The sequence below is a fragment of the Vidua chalybeata genome, chromosome 1 (assembly GCF_026979565.1).
Source record: "Vidua chalybeata isolate OUT-0048 chromosome 1, bVidCha1 merged haplotype, whole genome shotgun sequence".
NCBI lineage: Eukaryota > Metazoa > Chordata > Aves > Passeriformes > Viduidae > Vidua > Vidua chalybeata.
In genome coordinates, this window is record NC_071530.1 from 16,081,760 (window position 1) to 16,105,343 (window position 23,584).

A 23,584-nucleotide genomic window follows, 5' to 3' on the forward strand; every position below is an offset into this window, starting at 1 on the left:
AAAAGTGCTCTCAAAAAGGGAGCAGCAATTCATTGCTGTTACTTTAGGCAATTATTACTGAAATCTACAAAACAGTGTTTTGGAATAATTAACCTTAGTTAACCTTAAGCCTTGAAAGATTTTCTAGTGTTGCTCAGCAGCCTGCAAGCTCACAGTTGTGCGTTTGTACATTCGGAGCTGTGGCAAGTTCACAAACCCTGTTGAGTGAGCTCTGTCTGCTTTACTGATTTCAGCTCACTCAAAGGCACAGCACTGTACAGCTCAACTTGTAAATGGCGTATCTGGGGGGTTTTTGTTATTATATTTCTGTGTAATACTTTCCAAACTCTACTTTATTGTATCTTGCAGTTAAAAAACCACCTGGATATTCCTATTCAATTCTTTGGGGTTTTTTTAGACTATCTCTAAGCCCTTAGCTTTGCATGTTTTTATAATGTGTAAGACAGACTCAGAGGCTTCAGAAGACTTGTGCAGCTGGTAGCTTTTTGATTATTTCATGTCACAATTCTTTGGAAATAAATGTGGGTACTAATGAGAACAATGAGTAAAATGTCAGTTGTACAAAATATAAGTGATCTGTTCTAGAAAGTACAAACACTTCTGTCAGTTCAATTATACCTGTGCATCGTTCTACTTTAGCAAAGTATAAAAAGTAGTCTGATGGATGTATGGTAAGGACACAAATGTTTTGATCCAAGGAAGCATCATAAATCCTTTATACTAGACCTTTTAGTGAGTATTTTAAAGACTGGGAGGTGGGGATATGTCCAGGTGTCCTTTGAACCTTTTGAGATGATTAAAGTGAATGGTATAAAGCTGAAATGACAGTACTGACATCCATGGAGATAAATGCATGGGATGGGGATTTACAGAAGAGGAACAACAAGTTCACAGGAATGGCAAGATTGCCATGCATGGGAAATAGGGGAAATGAACATTTACAACTTTCTCCAAGTGGGAAAACTGGTTGTGTGAAAGTATCTTCTTTCACAGGAAGTAAAATCTTATTTATTTATCTCAAGTAAAATATTCATTGCTCTGCTGGAAGAAAAATGAGAGCTATGATGAGTTGAAAGAGTATAGCCAGTTACAATCAGCATCTAAGGTCTTCATGAAGCAGTGAAATACTGAGTGCTAGAAGGGGATAATCAGTTTTATACATTTTCAAATTAATATGAAATGCTACTCTCCCACTTTCGCTGTACAGCCTAGGTTTTAGAATGTCAAGAAAGTATTTGACATTTACAAGAGACTGCAGGCACTAATACAAATAATTTTTATCCATTTATGCATTTTAACCACCACGCTGAGTGAATTGTTGGCTCTGCGCAATTAGTCTCTATGCTTCTTGACAATATAACCACAGATTTTCACAAATTCTATTACTAATGCAAGGTGGAAGCTCTGTTCTCCAAGTCTGCTATTTTGCTTCGAGAAAAACATTTAATTTCTTACAAACCTGATATAAATAGGCCAGCTGACAAGTATCCCAAAAGAACGGAATATGCTTGGAATAGCGAGATTCAAACTGACATATTTTTGGCAAAAAAAAAAAAAAAAAGTTATACAAGCTGTATTTGTCTGAAAAATTAAAAATAGGAGCCTTTGTCATAATGGCAAGAGAAGCCAGGTTGAGTCATGATTGATGTCACTTGCAAGAATACTTTAAGCTTAGAAAATGACATCAGAATCATCAGAATTTGGTAAGATTTAAAGCGCTTCCTGAAGCCAGGGTGCTGGGGATTCAGGAAGATACTTTGTGGATGATACACAGCACACTGCCAGACATCATCTGAACAGAAGCCAGGAGTTACGGTGCTTTCAGATTACATTTCTGAATGATGGGTATAATTTGTTTTAATAACATTCATTTTAAGTTAAATGCATGTTTTTGGTTTTTTAGATTTGATGCAATCCCCCATTTCAGGCTAGCAGAGCAGTCCATCACTGCCTGACCTCTCCCCTTATTCACTTACATGACAAGTTTCCAAGAGCAGTCAGGAGTGCTTTCCTTATTACCACAAGTCTGCAAATACAGCAGGATCTCTTTCCATTTACTCTTCTCCAGTTTTAGTGCTCAATTCCTGCTGACTTTACTACTGAGCATTTATAAGTCAGACTGTAACAGCACATATGTATGTTAGAAGTATTTCTTTTAGCTCCCAGGCTAAAACTAAACTTTGTCTGTCTGTCTGCTACTGCTGGTGTTAAAATGGAAGTAACAAAACAGAAAAGGCGCTTGGATTTCACTTTATTAAAGATAACCAATAAATCGTGCGGAGCCCAGGTCACGGAGAGGCTGAGCAGAGCTTCTGCTGTGCAGAGTAGCGAACCTCTCAGGAAAAGTTTCTTACATTTCTCCTTTGATTTGTCACATACAGCAAGCCTTCGCTTCCTAAAGTAATTTTAGTGTGAAAATCAGTATATTTAAGCTAAGTACACAATGCTACTTCTGATCCAGTTAGGTTTGTTTTGCTTTGGAATAGCTTTTAAATATGAAGAGAAAGTAAACTGCAAATCACGTTTCTAAGCAGACTTGTGTTTGCATTTAGCAGCAGCATGGCTTGTTCCTAAATATTATAGATATTAGTGAAAAACAGAATTTTACACTTGCTTGGCTGCATGCCTTTCACAATATGCATAATCAGTTTTCATAACTAAAATGAGTTTGTTCCAGGAAAAGAAAAAGTTCATCCTGCAAGTGGCTCCGTGGGTGAAGTGTGTGTGTGTGTCAGCTAAGAGCCGCCGTTATCTGCCGTTTCGATTTGCACGTTGTGCTCATTCCTGTTCTGTTTGAAGAGCCAAGTGGTGGATGAATTATTCCTGGTATTCCTGACTTTTACTTCAAGCCAATAAACACCTGTGTGCGACTGGTCTGCCAGAGCCATTCCATGAAACATCTGGGCATGCTCCAGCCCTGGGGCTACTGGCGTTCAAAACAGTTTTCCCTGATCCTGCTGCTCACTGCAGCTGCAGTCGGGCCTGATTACATGCAGGAATTGGATCGGGAATCCCATTAGTCCATGCACCCAGCTCTCCTGGTGGCATAAGAGGAAGAAAAAAGGACAAGAGTTCTGGTGGATTATGCCAGTGGTGAGGCAGAGGAAACTGTGAGATTCCTTTGGGCAGAGGGAGTTTTCTGTGGCCTCCTGTGTTGTGTAGCACACAGAAGGGACCTGTGCTAGAGGACGAATCTCGGCATAGTAAAAGTGAATGTGCTCTGTACAACCTGTACTTTGTTGCAGCTGTTGGAAGGACACAGTGAATGAAGCAGACAACTGCAGAGAAGAGAACATGTTTTCATGATTAAGGCATGAGTGCAGCTCTGGGGAACCAAATAATATCCCTGCCTTTGCCACAGATTTCCTGTGTGATACGAGTCACTTTGCACACATGGCTGTTAATTCTGTTTTTCATGGTGCTTGGTATGGAGGAGTAATTTGTAGAAGTGCCACTGCAAACTGTAGGCAGTGGGAGCTGTGCTGAACACTGAGAAAGCAGGCAGCCTACATCCAAATGAGGCAGGCAAGCATAGTGGAGGCAGGGATTACAAAGATAAATCTTCGTGACTTTGATTTCTGTGTTGAAGAACAGCTTGAAGGGGTTTGTCCTTCTTAAACTTGTCCTTTCCTGTACCTAAAATAAGAGCATATTTCTAGTTAAATACAAGTGCAGTATTTGTGAGCAATTGCTGAGTTTTAGATACATCTGCTAAGCTGAGAAGTAGTAAAGTTACTGTTTAGCACTTGTCTAGCCTCATATTTCTTCTTTATCTTTTTAAATGGAAATGCTATTATGTCACTGAGCAGTTACTGAAGAAGTCCTTATTAAAGCAATATTGTGAATACTTGTATGCTTTTACTGGCCATATGCAAAGTTAAAGATTCAGTAACCTGTGTTTTCCCATAAAGTGCAAAACAAAAGGTTAACAGTACAGCTAAAAGGAATCACTGTTCTGTTGATAAAAGTTGAAAAGGCCAATAGGACACTTTATGGGAAGATACTTCTTGAAATGAAGTTATTCTTCTGCTTAAACACAAAATAAAGTGTAATGGTTGTATTGTGGATCTTATGCATCATTACATTTTCATTACATGAAAAGAATGAATTTTGTATGGAAACCATCCTTCTATCAAGATGGGCAAAGGCATATGTGAAATGGAAAAATGAGAACAAGAAAGCAGATAACTCCACAGATTTCTGTAGTATAGTTTTGTCAGCTTAAATATTCTCATTCCTTCATGTAATCCAGTGCCAAGGACAATTACAATTTGCTCTTTAGGAGTGCTATTTATTTTGCATATTCACCATATTTTATTGGAAAATTCTTCAATTCCCCCACTAGTTAATCACATATTTTTAAAACAATACATTCGGGAGTGCCTGTTTTATGTAACTGGAAGAGGTATGCTCCATTCCACCAGAGGTGTTAGTTACATAGGTGACTAGAAAATTACAGGATTTTTTTTTTTTTTACTTTAGTAATCAGAAACACTACATACTACAATGGAAATCCAGCTATTTTCTAAATTTTGTTTATTTGAGATGTAACCTATATTTTTGTTGGAACACAGATTATACACTCAGGATGTACACAAGGCACCAAAAGTGGTCAGGCAATCCAAATCCACAAAAGTGATTCGGAAAAGCTCTGCTCTACTGACTGTAAAATCTGAATTCACTTGGCTCCATTGTTTTACTCCAGTCTGCTAAGTCCAAAGCTCAGATTTCTGTAAGTACATCGAACTCTCAATTTCTACTTTCAGCTTCTTGTAATTCCACTAAAAGATGAGTCTGGACTTGGTTCCTTGAAGCAGTCCAGGTACCCTGAGCACACCTACCACTTACTGACACCACTGGTTGCTTCCAGGATGGATCTCACTCATGTCCGGGGCTCGCGGGTTCTTGGCAATTGCCTGTTACCTTGTGGAGTTGTCCAGTAATCTGCTGAGTTACAGAGGAGCTGAGTTCCTGCATGCTTCAGAGTCCCTGCCTGACTGTGCAAAGCTTCAGCTTGTTTCATAGAAGGAAGTCCCACTGGACAGGGACTGGAGCTCCATGAGGAGCCTTGGGAGACTGCCTTAGAGCCCTGCAGCGACACAGGCACCCCCAGGCTCCAAAAGAAGTGGAAGAGTTCAGAAACCCCTCCACACTCACCATTCCTATTTGGCAGACACAAGAGCTGAGTACAGAATGTCTGTGTGTGCAGTGCAGCATGTTCACAGAATCTGAAAGCTGTAAAACGTTTTTGTATGTATTTGAATATGGTCTGCTCTCAGTCTCAAACACAGCATATATAATTATCACCAAAAGCAGACATCACCAGATCATCCTTTATACTTACCAGTGTAGTAGACAACATGAAGTATTTCTAATTACTGTATTCTATTTCTACAGAGAATAAAATAAAGCTGGGTTTAATTGTAAAGTCTCAATAGAGTGAGATTGCAAATAATTTGCCCCCCTGAAGATTCTACTCAATCCTTCCCCATGTGGAGTATTTAATTCCAGTTTAGCTTACTTTAAACTGAACGGAATTTTTGTACCAAATTAGGACAACTAAGTCCTTCCACGCAGAAAACTACTGAGCTCACTGAATATTTTTCTGTCTTGGTGCCAAACCATACAGTAATCATACTGAGGATATGGATGGAAGAAACGTTGCTCTGCACAGCAATTCCATATAGGAATCACTATTGATTACAGTGAGGCTACTTTATGGGTAGTGGTAAATTATGAAGTTTCTCTTGTAAGTGAGAACATTGATTTACATGAGTAATGCAAAGGCTCACACGTAAACTGAACTCAAACTTTAACTGTCAGCCGTAACACATCTATTTATACCACAGATCTGTGCTTAGCTACTTATATTTAATTACAATCAGTTGTGGTGCCTCCATTTTCTGTGTTTACCCAGAGAATCACATTTCTGAGGTCAAATGGAATGACAGTTATACTGTAGTTATTTGAAAACATGCTTAGTTGTACATTCTGCCTGTATTTGAGGACTGAATTTCTGCAGAAGAGAGGATGAGTATGATTCATCAATCCTTCCTTACATGAATAAAATTTCACACACATCAGTTTTAGTCAGGGCATAGCTGTGCTGCACAACACGGTGCTGTGGAGAGATACCCAAAGCAGCTCAAAAGGAGCCAGCTCGGGGAACTGGAAGCAGTTTAACCACATTGCTTAATGCTGCAAACTGTCTAATTTACCCTGGTTTTTAGCAAAGTAAATTAGCTTTGACAAAGCACTGCACAAATAGGCTACCCTGCTCCCAGTCCATGAGCCAGTTTTGGCACCAATTTCTTCGCTGGACTTACTGTGCAGTACAGCACAGCACAGCGCAGCGCAGCACAGTTTGTAGTAGATGCAAAAGACTGCTTGCATAAAAATATGCAGATTCAGATCCTCAAATTTTATTCTGCACTTATTTATTTTAATGGCATAAAACATCTTTAATTCTTAAACATCATTGCTTAAAATTTGGTGGTATTACTGAACAAGAACATCAAAAGACTACAATAAACAAATCACTAAAGAGCATCAGTTTAGGCTTGCCATAGTCAAATATGTTTTTATTGTTTATTTTATTTATTTACTGACAGCAGTAGCGAACTGCTAATGGGTATAGATTTATTCAGACTCTTAAGCCGAATTTCTACTGACCTTTGGCATCCTTATTTCCAGCATGAAAGGCTTTACCAAAATCCTAACAGATCACAAGTCTTTCACACTGAAGTCTCAGAAGAAAAATGTCATTAATAACTAAAGTATGTTTTAGAATGTCACAGGACCTACATTTTTTTTTAAGACTGGAAAAATGAAGTTTTATTGCCTGCTTTCTGACAGTACTGTTAATAGACCAAATCTTTCATCCCATGAAATCAAAGACAGAAATCCATCGATGACCATAGGTGCAGATACTAAAGTCTCGCCATATACAATATTCCAGGAGGGACAGAATCTCTTTTCATCTCTCAGAAATTATTTCAAACTTCCTAGCAAGATAGTCTTTTGGCATCATAATCAGCAAGCTTTTCAATACCACAGCAGTACATGCTAACTTGATATTCCAGGAAAAAATTACATTCAAAATATACAATCTTGTTCTTCCCAAATCTAAACACAGCACATATACATGCATTTTGAAGAAGTGGCCTGCTTCAGCCCCCGAATTTTACATTCAGAGTTGAAGGCTTGCTGAAAATCAACAGCTGTTTTAATAAGCTAAAAGATTAATTTATGCATAAATTGGATAGAAAAGTAAGAGTTTTAAAAACTAGATAGTTTTAATCTCTGTGTCTGCTTGAGTTAAAATACAAAAATATAAGAGCTACATGCCACTCCTTCTACAATAAAATACCTAACTACCTAACTGTGGCACAGCTCCAGATCCTCCAGAAGAACCTTAATGATCCTAAATTTAAATTAAAATACTTGAATGTATACAGTTATTACCAGAAAAAGAAATGGAAAAAATCAGAGGAAAAATGTACCCATATGGAGGACTCTAATATCCATAGCACAGATCTTGAGAACAATACCAGAAAATTGGCTGAATTAACTGTATCAGAATGTACACTATGCAAGACATGTATATGCAACACACATTTCTCCTTCTCTCAATAAAAATAATTTTGATAAAACGGCAACTTTCCTCCACAAATTGAACTTCTACTGTAAAAGGATTTGGAATGGAGCTATAATCACTGTTCTCATCCATGCAGGACTTCATTTTCATCCAAGTTGAGTGAAGATGTCATATTCATCAAACATATTCTGTGGACTTAGAATTGGTTTTTTATTTTGCTTTGTTTAATAGCTCACACAGTGCAATCACTATGAAGCAGAAATTTAGATAAATACATTCTTTTTCTACCAGGCACTGGATTAATGCTCAACCTTGCAACATCCAACTGTTGCTCCATATTAATTTTACAGCCAATTGCAGCTCAAACCCTGTAGCGATTTGGCTTTATTCTGATCTGCACTCCTCTCACAATTTCACATTTTCCCATATAATATTACCGTACCACCATAAATGATCGAAGCAGTCTCTTCAAAACCAGTGATTGCTCCAAGGTGCTTGAATTTCTGCCTTGAAATGACCTACAAAGAAGAGAAAGCGCCCTGATGTCAGTCTTGGCTTTCTTTCTGATTATATAACAGGGGAAAAATGATAATTTTTTTTACTTTTATTTTTATGTTAGTTTTGTAAAAACTATGCAGGGAATTATCCAGAATTACTGTTGGTGATTACCTAAGGAGTGAAATGGGGCTACAACAGTACTGGGAGCTGAATAACTAGGAAGTATTTTAACCTTCTGTCTAACCATGTCGTGAAATTTTGTGTTCATATTCGCACCTCGTGTGAGAATCTGCTCTTCAAGAAACAGTCAAACTTTCTCTCCTGATTAATATCTCCACATTACTGTCCAAAATGCTTTTCACCAATAACTCCCATTTTTTCTCTAGGAAAAGAAATTCATAACTGGAGACTACTTATGACATTCTATTTCTAATTTTAAAACAATCTCCTTTTCACACTCCCACCACAAAACAAACAGCCCAATCATTTTTTCCTTTTCTCCTTGAAAAAGGAGGCAATTTATAGAAACTACAAAGAAAGCAAAAGGCATTTGAGCACGTCAGTAGCATTCACTTGCAAAGGTTTTATGTTTAAAAGCTAAAAATGCTGTTTTATGTTTGAAAGCTAAAACCACTGTCCGTTGTGTACAAGACATGCTGTCTGCAGTATTGCTTTTAATATCAAATTATTGCAAATGTCTAGCACCAGAAGCTAAGCCTATAACTAAAAAGTGTAGCTAGCAGGTTTTCTGCATACATTCAAAAACAATTCTCTATTTTTACTTGCCAGAAAGTTGAATTCCTTTCAAAATTGCAAAGGTGCAAAGTCTTTCTGGATACATCCACCTTAGAGTAATTTGCAGGGTTATCACTTGGTCCATTACACTTGGCACACACTGTTTTGGATACGTATTCTTGCTTTGATTTTGTTTTGCTTTGTTTTGTTTTAATTTAATCTCTACTACTTTGGAGAAAAGTATCACTGCTAAAGTTCCATTAATTTTTATAGTGTGAATTAAAATGCCTGATTTACACTGCAGCCTTAAAAGGCTGCTATATCCTTCTGATTGCTGCACAGAAACTGTGCTAACTTTATAGTTATAATCTACTCACAAAACCAATTCAGCTCACTAATAAGCAAGATTTAAAAGACACAAGTAGTTTCCATTGACACTGAATTGCTAAACTATTAAGGTCAGAACAATTAACTAGTTCTAGCAAATGCATTTTATCTGTACATGAAAATGCATAGATATTATTTCTCCCTGGATTAATGCAGGCAAAATATGGTTTTTTTTCAAGGAAGGATCAATCATAAAAATAAAGAGAATTAGCCATTAATGCTTTCTGTGTGTAAGGGTTGTACGAGTACATGAACAAGTTAAGGTGTCTCATTGAGTCAATACTTTAGTGACTTCACCTGTTAAAATTAGCATTTTAAAACAATTCCAAATTTATTCATATACTTAGAAAAACCTGCTTCAGAATAGCTTTCTCCAAAGTTTCCTCCCTCAGTATTATTAGACACACATATATTTTTGCAAAAATTTCAAGGCAAAATATTATATGAAAAGGGAATTTAAGTTGATGATATAAAAATATAATTAGGGATTAAAAAGTAAAATCTTTGAATGTAATTATTCCCTACTAAAGTATTAGAAACCCAGGAAAAAACAACCTAAGTTTCACTGAAGTGACATACCACCATCTTAGGGCCTCTAATAACCTGACCTGTTTTTTTTTTTTTTCTCAATGCTACAAAGAAAACAAATGAATGAATTTGCTGCATCTTTCAAAACTGCAGTCTTCTAACCTAGTATTCCAAATATTACTATGACACAGTTACAGTCACCTAGTTATTAGACCAGACTGATAATTTCTTTCAAATTATACTCAAAAATCTTCAAAAATTCTGGGTAGTAGTAAACAGAATTCAACAAAAGGGAATAAATGGCCACCTACAAATGGAAGTCTAGTAACACAGTTCACATTCTGAAATATAATTTTTACTGATAGAAGCTGATTAAATCACATTCAATCTTGGACTGTAAAACATGAATCCCATCTGGAAGCCATTTCTAAAAAAGAGCAGCAGAATCTCTGTTATTGTCATTGTTTAGAAAATAACTGTGCAGATATTTTCAATCTATCACTCGTTAACCAAAATATTGTCCCTTCCTTATTTTCTTTGAAGATTTTTAGTAATTCTTTCTTTGCCAGACACCCATGCACACCCTTGCATACCTCTGCCCCTTGCATGAAGTCCCATTTGAAAAGTATCCTTTTCTGTTTCTTAATTTTTAGGCCCAAGAGAGTGTACTGCACAATGTCCAAGTCTGAAAAATCCTCACTGCAAATAATCTGTCCTTTTTTTGAAGCAGTAATTACTCAGTAAACAAGATATAAGTAGGGGAACACAACACAGAAATCAGAGACTGGGTGAAAAATCAGTAGTCCTTTTTTTTTTCTAAAGATTAGGTTTTAAACATTGTTTTCCATAGAATCTTGCTTAAAAAAAAAGACAACAATTCATCATGTCCTCTGCTTCATTTTGTATTCTCATGTACATCACCTCTTGAGCTGAAACCCTGCCTTTCCACAAAGCACTACTCCTCAGTTAAAAAAAAACCCAAACACACACAAAAACCAAAACACAACAACAAACAAAAACAGGTTACCAGCAATTAAGATGCATAAAAATGCTTGTTAAGAACCCCAGGCACCTCGGTGCCTTTGTACTGATACAAAATGAAATAAAAGCATTGTTAAACACTTTACATCAAAACAGTAGGACTTCAGGATTTTTTTGTGAATGCCAAAAGTATGTAAATTTTGCAAGAAAGGCAAGCTAATGAACAAGAAAAGTAAATTGATTAATATTATATTGTTTTCTGCTGATTTTCAGCCTCTGACAAACTTCCCATGAAGCTGATCAGCTAAACTGCTATTTAACAGGAGGACTAGCTGGTATGATTGACCTTTTTTATTTTATGTAAGCCTCTACAATTTTTTTTTTCAATGGGTTTTACTGTTCTGCTTCAACAGTAATAATTTACACCCTCCTCTATAATAATGTGAGGAAAAATATACATGAAAAATTGCTTGCGCACTCTGGCTGCAACTTTTAGATTGTAAAAAAAATTTCCACTTGCCTTACTCTCCATGTTAACAAATTCTTCATATTCCCCATTTCTTTGTGCCAGTAAGAAATGATCTCATCTTTTGTTACTGGCAAACATCTCACCTACTGTTTTATAAAATGTCTTTTACATTCAAAATGTAAAAATAACAGAGAAAAAAATCATTCCTACATAAATGTACTACTACTAGTTTACAGAATTAGCCAAACATGGTGCAAATGCAATCTCTGGGTGGATGCAGTTCCTGAGCGAGCTGGTTTTGACATTGCAGCTTTATTGCCTGCAATTTTTTTGCACACTGATTTTGGGGCACCAAGAGAGTACTTTCATATTTCTTTAAGTAATTACTTAACGTTTTAGCTTTCAGGCAAAATTTTCTTCCAAGACATCCATTTATACTCTTGTACTAGGTAAATGAGGGAGTACCTAAGTACTTATTTTTCAGTGATAACTGACATAAGAAGGCAAGATTCCTTGTCATCCAGCAAGATATGCCTGAATGTAGCCAAGGGAATAACCCAGAGCTCAAATACCAATGCAGTAACTGCAGCAATGACTTGCTAGAGCTGATACATGTCTGAAAATATGCAAAAAACTACAGAGCACAGAGACTACCAGCAGGAACAGAAATTATTCATGTCAATTCATTATTTTCAAGACCACAACCCTCTATGAAATATGTTTCAAATTTAATATTAGATTCAAAAACTACTTTGTAGAAGAGGAAGAGGATGGGGACCAAAACATAGAGACCACATGCTATAAATATTTCTTTTGTTTAGAAGTGTAATTTGATTTTATGAGGGCAAACTGCAATATTATATGCTCAAATCCTGCAGAAAGCTGCAAACTCATCAGCTGAAAATAAAAGTAATGGATTAAAAATTGGTTGATTTATTCCATTACAAGGTGACAACAATCCCCAAATGTGAAAACCAACTGTAATCCTAGAATGTAGTGACTGAGGAGTTTCCAAAAGAGATGAAGACTATTAATGCCATTGTAATGGAATTTGGTGAAAGGATCTTTAGAAACAGTGTTGAATCTATTTCATAAAAAAAGCTCAGACTGGAACACAGGGCAATTAGGGATACTAAGATGGTAAAAGAAATTAAGAACTTGCAGTCTGAGTCTAGAGGAACTGAACTGGTTTAGCCAAACAAAGTTAAATCTAGGAGAAAATATTCTAACATAGAAAATGGGTGTAAACTCTGTGGAGGAAAAGTAGCTATTGAAAATAAGGTAAAGAACCAATGTTTGTACAAGAAAAAAATACACAAAAACTAGTCATACAAAATGAGTTTATAAATTAAACCAGATGGTTTCTAGGCTTCAGAAGAGTTAGAGCAGTCTTCCTAGAACTCCTACACTACAAACTCTGCATTTGCCAGCCACAAAGAAACAAGTGGGAAACCTCTGACTCTTGAGCATCCATAGGCATTGCTTCTAATACCCGATCCCAGCAGCATTCCTCACTTGCAGCTTGCAGAATCTGCTCTGCTTTTTCATTTTCTGACTTACCTGTTCCCACTGAAAGTTCCACTGGTAACTAAACTTGAGCTAGTTACCAAAGCTCCTTTTATGGCCAGTGGAGATGCACAGCCTTTGAGGGCACACCATCCCATTTATCTCTGCCATTGAAATATCTTTTCTTCTTGCAGTTCAGTGGAAGAGAGTGATCTCATTTAGGAATTCTATTTCTTACTCCACCGACTTCTTGCTTAAAATACTCAGCTCTGTGTGAAAACTCACTGTCTTCACTCCCCACCTCCCATGGCAGGGATACTTTTATTCCCTTTCACATTTTGTTTCTTGCACCTTCTGCCCTCAAAATCAATTTTTAAAGAGTCATTACTTCAGTAAAATGAAGATATTTAATCACTTCTGGAAATGCATTCATATATAGTATTCCATACAGAAAACAAACTGCATTAAGTCTTTAACCAGGCTTTTAACTAAAAAAAATTCTCTTTCAGTTTAACCTAATAAAATTAGTAATTTTCTATCTTCTCTAAGTTAACAAGTAAAGCAAGAAAAGCCAGTACTATTCTTAAACCACTGCTGTGCAGATTGCATGTACTTATACATAGTTACTGCTTGAAAGTTTTGGTAAATCAAATGTATATGGACAATCATCTCCATCCAAAAATTTGTACTAATCCCATACTGTTATTCCATGAGATACACCCCACATACATCCCATGACCTTCCTCATTATTAGAAGTTTCTTACCCGGCTGATTTCTCTGTAAAATAACTCTTGACTAAGTTGACTCTGTGGTGTTGGAAGCTGGGTACTTCTGCTCGACTATCCTCAAAAGGATTATTTTCCTGTGCCTTCATAAGGACACATATACTGTAGTGCTGACCAGAGCTTCCCAGCTTCAGTCAGTGTACAGCAGGTAGCCATTCCTTCCTAAGGCAAATCTAAGTCCAATTTTTATCATCTGATAGGGATTTTGATGGAGACAAATAGCAGAACTGGATAAGTAATTTGCAAGAGGGAAGTCAGAGAATATAATTCTTTTTGGCTCAGTGGTATAAAAGAAGAGACAATGATGAGTTCAGTAGGAACTTTGTAACAAAAATTTATCCAGAGTGATGGCTCATTCAACAACACATAGATTGATAACAGAATTTGGGGAATAGTGTAGATTTCCATTCTGTGTTTGGGGCTGTCTATTTGTGAGTGTACAGTGCTGTGTTGTCCTCAGTATGTGAAAGGACTTTATTCACTAGCACTGCCCATACCTATTTCCTTCGCTTCCTTAAACAAACACAAATTATGCATTACATTTCCTTTAACAATGAGCATTTCAAGCATGATCTGTCACAGTGCCTCAAGAACTAAAAGTGGTCAATCTTAACCTTTATTTATTAAAGCTGTTTTCCTGTAGCCGCTGATAGCCAGGGAAAGGTTTAAGCTGTACTAAAGCTGTACTAAGCGGGCTAAAATTCAAGCTAAAAACGCTTCCGTGGTCTCCCTTTAACCTCTGGTGCAAGACAACTCTAGTTACTGCATTATTTAACTCTACACCGAGAGCACACAGCCCGCTTCACGAGTTCAAATGTCGCTCCCCTTCCCTTCCGACGAGGAATGCCGGCCGGGGCCGCGGCTGTTCCCGCTGTCCCGGTAACGCCGGCCCGTCCCCACGGCAACGCCGCCGGCCATAGCGGGGCGCGGCGCGGCTGGCCCGGGACGAGGTGAGGGCCGAGCATCGGGCGGGCTGCGTGCGACCCCCGGGCTCCGCTGTGTCCCTGCTCCGGGCCCTCGGCTCCCGGCTGCCTCCCGTTCCCACCCTAGACCCTGCCCCGCGCTCCCCACACGGCCGAGGCCGCCCAGGGCTCGGCGCACTCGGGCGGCCCTCGGCGGCTTCCCCTCGGCGGCTTCCCCTCGGCGGCTTCCCCTCGGCCTGCCCCGAACTGGGCAGGCGGGGCTGACCCCCTTTGTCCGCCATTCGGGGAAAGCACCGGGGCGCCGTGGGGGCCGTGTCTGCCCGCCTGCCTGCACAGGGGGCTTTTAACAGGAGGATAATTTTGCTACAGCCTCAACGGAGGCCTCCTGCTGTCGGCTGCCAGAATTTCTAATAGCAGCGGGAATTAAGATGAAATAATCAGTGTTTGCACCTGATTTCTTCATTTCTTTAAAATTTGCAAGTTATTTTCATCAAGTCCCCCTTCCCCTCTTCAGGGATTTAAATGAGTTAAAAGAATCTATTATTTCCTAGATAGGTTTATTTCAAATCATAGCAGCCACAGCATATTTGAGGATTTGAGAGCTCGGTTTGGTCATTCTGTGACAGGGTCTCGTGGCCAAGGTGGGCTCCGGTGACACTGACCAAGACCATGGGAGTGGCATTGGCGAGAGCGGCTCAGTGGACTGCTGCTGGCTCTGGAACTGGCACTCTGGAAATCACCCCTTTGAACAAAGCCCTTTTAAATCAAATTGTTCAGTTTGTAGAGGACTTCAGCACTAAGCATCCTCAGGAAGCAGCATTTGTCTTCAGAGAACCCCTTGAGTGGAAAACGCAGTTGGACTCTTCAGTATTTGGGGAGGGTTATGAGATCAAGTAAGTCTGAATTGCAGTGTGTTTTCAAATGCAGATGGTGAACTATGAAGAAATATTGTCCTCATTGAGCATAAACAAAACTTTAATGTATTTGGGAGGCTGAAACAGGTGGAGGTTTTGTTGATATATATTGAAAAATTTGAGCTAAAATTTGTAGAGTGCAAAAACACACTTTTTGAGAGCTTGAGACAATTCTGTCTTGTTTGTGATGCAGACCTGTTTAGCCAGTGATCTTATACAACATGCCCTGTCTATTCCCAAGATTTTTACAACATGTGTCTAGCAGTGATAAGCTGTGTCATTTCTCTTAGTGTTGGGGGTTGCTCCTGTTTGGTGGGTTGACCTTAGCTGGTTGCCAGGTGTCCAGTAAGCTGCTCCCCCTCCTGGGGGATGGGGGAGAAAAGTACAATGAAAGGCCCATGGGTTGAAATAAGGACAGGGGGAGATCACTCACCAGTTACTGTCATCAGCAAACTGGACTTCAGTCACAGAAATTAATTTAATCTACTGCCAATCAAAGGTTAGAGTAGGATAATGAGAAATAAAAAAATCTTAGAACCTTCTACCTTCCTCCCACATCTACCTCTTCCCAAGCTCTCCTTCAGTCCTGATTTTCTCTACTTCCTTACCCCCAAGTGGCACAAGGGGACAGGGAATGAAGATTGAGATAAGTTCATTACTTGTTTTTCTCTGTCGTTTCGTCCTCCTCACACTCTTCTGCTCTGTCATGGGGTCCCTCCCACAAGACAGTCCTTTACGAACTTCTCCAGTGTGAGTGCTTCCAAAAGGCTGCAGGTCTTCACAACCTGCTCCACTGTGGTCCCTTCCATGGTGTGCAGTCCATCAGGAGCAGGCTGCTGCAGTGAGTGTCCCTCGGTGTCCCAAGTCCTGCAAACCTGCTCCAGCATGGTCTCCTTTCTCTGTAGGTCCATGGGTCCTTCCAGGAGCCTACCCTAGTGCGGGCTTCCCATGGAGTCACAGTCTCCTTTGGGCCTATCTACCTGCTGATATGCTGTGAATAAATTGGTTTACCTTGGAAGTTTTCTAAAACACAGTTTAAAGAAATTGTAAATCATGCATTATCATGTGATGCTTGAATAACATTCAATATTCTTCTCAATTAAAGTTCTTATTTTAAAAAGATAAAATTTATTTTTTTCTAGTGAAGCAGCTGTTCAGTCTCAAGCCAAAGGTAAAGATGGCCAACCAATGCTTATCCTCTCAGCATCAACTCTCCGAGTTCGCAGTTTTGACCAGCTGTCCTGTTTGCTACGAATTGCTATGGGAAAAAAGTTAAAGGAAGCACAGGCATGCCTTGAAGGTTTTCTTTCTTTGTTTTTTTCCTTCTCTTTCTTAAGAAGTATGTGTCTTCAGTTCATGTTTATGAAATGTTCAGAAAGGAAGGTATGCCTTCATTTTAAGTATATGAGGTGTTAATTCATGAAGGTGGCTAAAAGTGCTGATCCCAGAATGTAATGGAGTTTCTATTTTTTCTGTTATTTACACTGAAATTAATAACCCAGAAATTTGGAATAAAGTTAAAATAAAACTGTTGAATCTCATATACAAATTCATGTATACTCAATAATATCCCAGGTATTGCAACATACAATAGGTTTAAGTTTTGGAAGAAAAATGAATGTTTTATTTGAGGTTAATAACAGGTTTTCCTATATATGTAGTTTAATACTTCTTTAAAGTGTTACATCCTTTAAAGATAGCCAAAAAAAATAATATGCTTAAGGTTTTCTTACCTGTAAAAGGTTCACTGTGAGCACTTCCAAATTCCTTCTCACAATGGCTTAAAAATACAGGTATGAGTACTTCTACTGTGTCATCTTCAAGTCCAAAATTTTCAAACTGACAAGACTCTTGGTATGCTAAACTGGGTATCCTTCTCCTGCCTGGAGGTAGAAGAAATCAGTGATATTCTTTGATAATAATAGAAATTGCATCTGCCTTAATAAAATATAAATGCTCATATTGGATCAAGTTTCAGAGCCATCTAATCATGGGTCCTGTCACTGATCAGCCATGAATGTTAGGGACAGTGTATCATGCAGAGCCATTCACAGATGCATGGGACTTCATTTGCAGGAACAGAGCAAAATGGTTTTGTAAAACACATTGATATGCAGTTATATCACTGTTTACTAAGAAGAACAGCTGGCATAGCTGAGGAAGTAATGGGGCCATTGGGAATGCTGCTAGAAAAGCTTAAAGATGTTCTTAACACTAAACTGTATTTTCAAAATGATCAATTTTCCGTGAGTTAAGCCCACTGATTTCCTGCATTGGAATTCAGCCAGGCATATTTTTGGATAAGGGGACTGTTGATAAAGGGAACTATTTAATTTTCACCCCTTGGTTGAATGAATCTTAATCTTTGCTTTGAAAAGCAATATGTTTGTTAAGAAAAAAATCTTTTTGTTCTTAATGTTTTCATAGTCTTAACTGTACATTTAAATTACAGTAGAGTGATACAAAAGAATACATCATGCAGTAATGTTTGATGAATAGCTATGCAAATTATAACTTTAAATTGTAAATTAATAGCCTCAAAATCATTGAGCAATTGAAATAAAAAAGAGTTTGTCTTACCTGATCATTTTAAACAAAGCAGCACATAACATGATTCTGTTTCATGTTAACAGCTAATAGAGATCCTGTAGTGAAAATTCTTGGCCCTGAATATGGGACTGTTGAAGGAGAAGACATGTCCATCTTGCATTTATTTGACAGAGTGAAAAAAGATCTTGAAACAGAATTGAAAATGAAAATCATTCTTCTTCTTCATCAGCTGGATTTGCAACTGCTTAATAGTTGTTTGAAACAGATTTCACAGTAAGTGCATTTCAAATAGAAGCTAAGCACTCAGCCAGTGCATTTTTTTGTTTTATTGTTAAATCAGATTGGTTTTAACCCACAACATGTGTTTTTGGTGTGACAAAGAAATTTATGGAAATAACTTTCACTGTTAGCTAAGTTAATGAAAAACCTTTTTTTCTGAAGTTTTTTTCTATAGGTTTGGGTATGCAAGTGTGTACCCACAAGTGTGGGGGTTTTGTTGCAGATGTTTTGCATTTTGTTAGCAAATTGAAGTCATTTGTACAAACAACAAAGTCACAGTTAAATATTTTCAAGGAACTGTTTACTTCATCAGGGAATTGTATTAAGTATTACATTGAATCTGTTTCATAGTTACAAGGACTTTGCATTAGGTATGGAACTAAAATTTCCCTAACCCATAGATAAAATTAAGAAGATGAAAGATAACCCCTTTTCATATTTTTGTTGCTTCTATTAAGACAATATATAAGAAAAATACTTTGTAATAGTCTCTTCAGTTCTCTGAGTACGTCCTTTTGCATGAATACATATTGGACCATTTTCTATTAATTGCAGAGATGTAAGACTAAATCCAGCTGCTGTAAATACTGAAGTGAATCTTCTCAAGAATTTCTCTGGGCAAGGAGAAGATACTGTACTGGAATCACTGGAATATACATCAGGTACAAATCTGATCGTATCTCACATTTACATAGACCTTTATTAAAGTACTTGAATTCTGTCTAAAATTTTCTGAATTCATTTCAATAATACATTTGAAGTGTTTATTTCTACCTTAAAGTTATAATGTAAAATAAAAACTATTTTCCGATATAAAATGCCGCTCCTCAGCCTTTATGTGCAGAAATAATCTCCCACTTAGATGAATATTTTCAATGGAAGCAGGGGAAGAGAAATGAGAAGTGCTGAAAAGTGCTAAGCACAGTTATAGTTCTTGGTTGGATTGGGCCATGGGTCACAGAGTTTTGGATGATTAGTACTTAACAGTATGAATTCTTAAGAGCAAGGTATTGTTTTTGGAATTTGATTTGCATTCGTGTAATATTAATTATCAAGCATAACTATTAAAGTATTTTTAAACTGGATACAAACACTGATGCTAACTGATTGCAGATTACATGTTCTCTAATGGATGCCGAGCTCCTCCCTGGAGACAAGTGCATGGAGAAATTTGTTACTTAGTCGTCAAACCACATGACACTGATCCTTTGTATATCACTTGCAGCACAGCAGGAGTGTTTTTAAATGGAGTAAGTAATAATAAAGGATACCATTGAGCAATGAATATTTTTATGTGTCAGAATCAAAATTCAGTCATGTTTAGGGTAGTTGTATTTGGGCTGAAAGACCTGCAGAACTAGTGTTTTGGTACAGAGGGAAAGGCCACAGTGATAAATGTATGCTAGTTTTCCCATATGTTTTAAGTGCTTTTTCTATAAGTCTTATACTAGGAGTGTATCCTGCACTCTTTGCTAGCAGTGTTTGATTAGTCTTTAAATAACAGTTCTTCACACTATTCCTATTTAAAGGTCCTGTGGGTACCTTTGTGAATGCTTCTCTAGTGCCTCATTGCTCTTGATCTGCAGTGCAGTATTATTATGTGGGGCTAGTAGAGCTTGCTTTGGTCTTTTTGCAAATGATAAGCAGTTCCTTCTTCTTTCAGAAGAAGCTTTTTAGAAATTACTGCTCTCTTTTCTCCTTTTCATTTTGGCTCCCTTCTTCCCCTTGGATTGGTTTTGTTTAGACCCTTATGTTGCAGTGTGTACAGCTGGGTTCATCATGTCCAGAGAGGGGTGCAGCTGCCGGTGCTGGGCATGAGAATACACGAGACGGGTTCTTGTTTCAGAAAGCTCAAGAATCCATTTATTACCCCCCAGGGAGGAGGGGTGGATGGAGAGAAAAAGGCCGGGCAAAGGCAGGGTTGTGGGATTTTTATAGGGTATCGCAGGGGTGGGGTTAGGGTTCAGGTAAAGGGAGGAGTTATTAGCCACACAAGAGAGGTAAGATCAAATTCCTGTCTCTTAGGAACAGGGGCATTCTACAATTCCCCCGTCTTTAAACTGATCGATGCATGCTGAATAACTTATAATAAGGGGATTCTTGGGAATATGACTTAATAGTTTATAAAACCAAAATGAATATTTTTAAGCTAAATCAACAAGGAATAGAAAAGCATTTCAGACTTAAATCACAAAGGATAAAGTAACAGAAATTATGATACTTGATTAAATTAATACATTTTTACTTAATGAGTTAATAGTTCAATCTCCTTTGGCGTTTGATCTTCTCACCAGAAGGGGTGCAGTTCTTTGATCTCCTCTTCACAAGGGGCACAGTACATAGTGTTGGGTCTTGGTTTTGGTACTGGTGTTATGGGTGCTGTTATCTTGGATGATGATGACTGTGAAGCGAGGGAAGCGGCGAGGGCCCCGGGCATAGGGCTTGGACTGGGGCCAGTGCCAGGCGGCGGTGGCGAGGCCAGCTGATTTCTTCACGGGGCTGAGCAACTCCAGCACGCGGGCCTGGGGCAGGCCCAGCTGCAGTGGCGTGGCAGGAAGGGGGGAACGGGGAGGTTTGGGACCGGAAAAGAAGGACTCTGGCGGGAAAAAGGGGAATCCTGAACAGCGTGGTAAGTGCCATTTCAGGAAGGAGGGCCCAGGATGGCATGGCCATCACTATCCCGGGTAGGGAACAGGTCATATGGAAAGACGGGTTGAAGGTGGATACAGGATGCTGAGAGGACGGTAGTGCTCCTGCATCACTTCTGGACAGATTCCGTCTCTTGTTCTGCCTTCAGGGAAAGGGGGATAGGGTGGTGGAGAGGGACACGGAATGACGGAGAGACGGTAGCAACTCTGTGCCGTCTTGGCAGTTTTCACTCCTTGCCACACTCTTAGGAACAAAAGGGTAAGGAAAGATACGGGCAGCTTCACAGAAACTGAAAAACGTGGGGTTCACAGGAGAGGGGACCACAGATTTATGGCATTGACACACTACATGCTATTGTCCATAAGTACCCTCCAGGGCTTTACTGTCCATAAGCTGCAGCAGACGTGTCGGGAAAGTTGACAAAAGTTCATCTAATGGTCATTTTGCAGGCAAAAACTCCCTCCCATGAAGAAGCTGTTAATAAGCGTCTCGCTGAATGATGGTAGAGGTCAGTCTCATCGCCAGTAAGCTGGTGCCCTTACTGGGAATTCCCCTCCCCGTAAGCTTTTTACCCCCATGTTCCTTTGAAGATGGGGGTCTTGCAAGACTTAGGGGGTGCCAGTGGTGCTGTCCTCACTGGGTGCCCGCATTCTGCAGCATTTGTTGCAGTGTGTTACAACTGGGATTGTATGTCCAGAGAGGGGTGCAGTTGCCGGTGCTGGGCATGAGAATACACGAGACGGGTCTTTGTTTCAGAAAGCTCAAGAATCCATTTATTACCCCCCAGGGAGGACGGGCGGGATGGAGAGAAAAAGACCAGGCAAAGGCAGCATCGTGGGGTTTTTATAGGGTATCACAGGGGTGGGGTTAGGGTTCGGGTTAAGGGAGGTTATTAGCCACACAAGAGAGGTAAGATCAAATTCCTGTCTCTTAGGAACGGGGGCATTCTACACCCTTACATGTGTTATGTGGTGACCAGAGCTCTTATATTCATTTTGAAGAGAGACTGATGTCTGTCAGGCATAACTCCACAAATTGATTTCCTAAGAGTTGAAAAATCCAGGGAAGTTTTGCCTTGGCACATTTTTAATAGATGAAGCTCATAAAGCTCAGGCAGCCGGGCCCCGTTACTTTCTGTGCCTTTTAGACATCTGCAGTTGACGCCGCGCCTGGGTCGCAGGAGCGGGGGGTGAGGCAGGTGCCGGCCAGCTCGCACCCGCTCTCCCCCGGGCGAGCGGCCGCTCCCCGCCCCAGCCACCGGCAGGCACAGGGAGGCGGTTCGGCCGCAGCCTGCGGTCCCTTACCGACAGAAGCGGCCGATAAGAGTGGACCCACGTCGAAGGATTGAGGTAAAGGAAAGAGGGAAGGACCCTTGCTTGCCTCTCCGAGCAGTCTTCATTTCTCCCAGCGCAGGGAGCAGCACAGGTAACACAGTGTAGCAGCTCGAAGGGCGGGCAGAGGCAAAAGGCACGAAGTGGAGAAAAACTGCAACTTTTAAAGGCGGGCTGTCCCCAGAGGGGAAGACAGCCTGACAACAAATCAAGGGCTAGATAGGAGTATGGGGTGGATATACGTAAACATAAAACCAATAGGGAAGGAGAAGGGGAGAGTGCGTATTTAATATACCAGTGAGTGAAAGGAAATACCATAACTGACAACGAAGCTTCTAGATAAATTGGTGTAGCAAATAATGACAGACGAGCTGCAGGGGCAGGATTTGGAGGATGGACAGGGAAAGATCTGGAAATAAGGGAGGTATACACCAGGACTGACATGGGGAAAGGCAGGAAACAGGTGGAAAACAACTTTGGGGAGAGACTATTAGGAAAACTAACAGGGGTGAATAAGAACAAACCATTACAATATTTTAAACAATTTCTTAAACATAAACTTCAAAATCCCATTACCACATGCTGTCACAGTTTCAGAGACAGACCAGGGACAATCCACACTGAGGTCACGCAGCAACAGTTCCCCTTTTTCAGCGCTTGCTTCCTTTTATAGCAAAGGAGCCCATGGGCTTAGTCCTCATTGGCTGAGCCAGTTGCTTCCTGGCCAACAGCCAATGGGAGCCTGAGTCCCCAACGGCCTGGGCCTGCCCTTACCCGTGGAATTATCGAAGTAAGGTTATTATGTAACTGAGCACAAATTTCCATTATAATTTGTAATTACTTAAACTTTGAGGCCTGCAGCTGGCCTCTAGGCCACTACAGTGCCTATGAGCACGGCAAGCTCATATTTACTTGATTGTTTGTCATAAACCATAAATTCTTTTCAGTGGAACTACGCAGGGTGCAATTAACTGATGGTTATTGCCCGCAAAATCCTGTGTAAGATCTTGATCATTTGTTGGGGTCCATGGAGATGAATCATGCATCTTTACAAAGCATTTCTGAAGTTTGGTCAACTCTGCTGAGCATGAGACTTCTTTATCTAATTCATTACAATATGACCTTGGTGCTCTTTTGCACTATATTATGATGCAGACCTGTGTAAGGCATAACTATTAACAATTTTAAATGTATTCTTTTTTTAAGGGTCAGCTAAATGGTAAAGATATTGACTATGAAAGAAAAAGTGATCTGTATAAAGATATAGTCACATTTTTAAGGGAGAGATCACCTAGATTTGTAGAAAATATGGCTAAACAGGTATGTATTTATTGATACTTGGTGTACTTCTTTGTGCAAATGTCCAATGGTAGGAATTGCATTGTAAACCTGGCTGAACGTTTATGTTCTTTATCAGAGATAAGTCTATGATTAAATGAAGAATTTTAAAG

The 23,584-nt window shown here is 39.3% G+C and overlaps 1 protein-coding gene and 1 long non-coding RNA gene across 2 annotated transcripts in view; one reads left to right on the forward strand and one right to left on the reverse strand.

Moving 5' to 3' along the window:
* Window positions 1-2,255: 2,255 nt before the first annotated feature.
* Window positions 2,256-13,523, reverse strand: LOC128796011 (uncharacterized). Its single transcript, XR_008433699.1, has 3 exons — window positions 13,467-13,523; window positions 8,040-8,115; window positions 2,256-3,636 (listed from the first exon to the last, which is right to left on the reverse strand). It is a non-coding gene; the product is annotated as an uncharacterized LOC128796011 (long non-coding RNA).
* An 831-nt stretch (window positions 13,524-14,354) lies between these two features.
* Window positions 14,355-23,584, forward strand: part of ODAD2 (outer dynein arm docking complex subunit 2) — a 75,816-nt gene continuing 66,586 nt past the window's right edge. Inside the window, exons 1-7 of the mRNA XM_053957227.1 lie at window positions 14,355-14,437; window positions 15,037-15,303; window positions 16,467-16,624; window positions 17,958-18,147; window positions 18,709-18,815; window positions 19,267-19,403; window positions 23,340-23,453. Of these exons, the coding sequence (XP_053813202.1) occupies window positions 15,080-15,303; window positions 16,467-16,624; window positions 17,958-18,147; window positions 18,709-18,815; window positions 19,267-19,403; window positions 23,340-23,453 (930 nt within the window). The 5' untranslated portion in view covers window positions 14,355-14,437; window positions 15,037-15,079. The remainder of the gene's footprint in view (window positions 14,438-15,036; window positions 15,304-16,466; window positions 16,625-17,957; window positions 18,148-18,708; window positions 18,816-19,266; window positions 19,404-23,339; window positions 23,454-23,584) is intronic.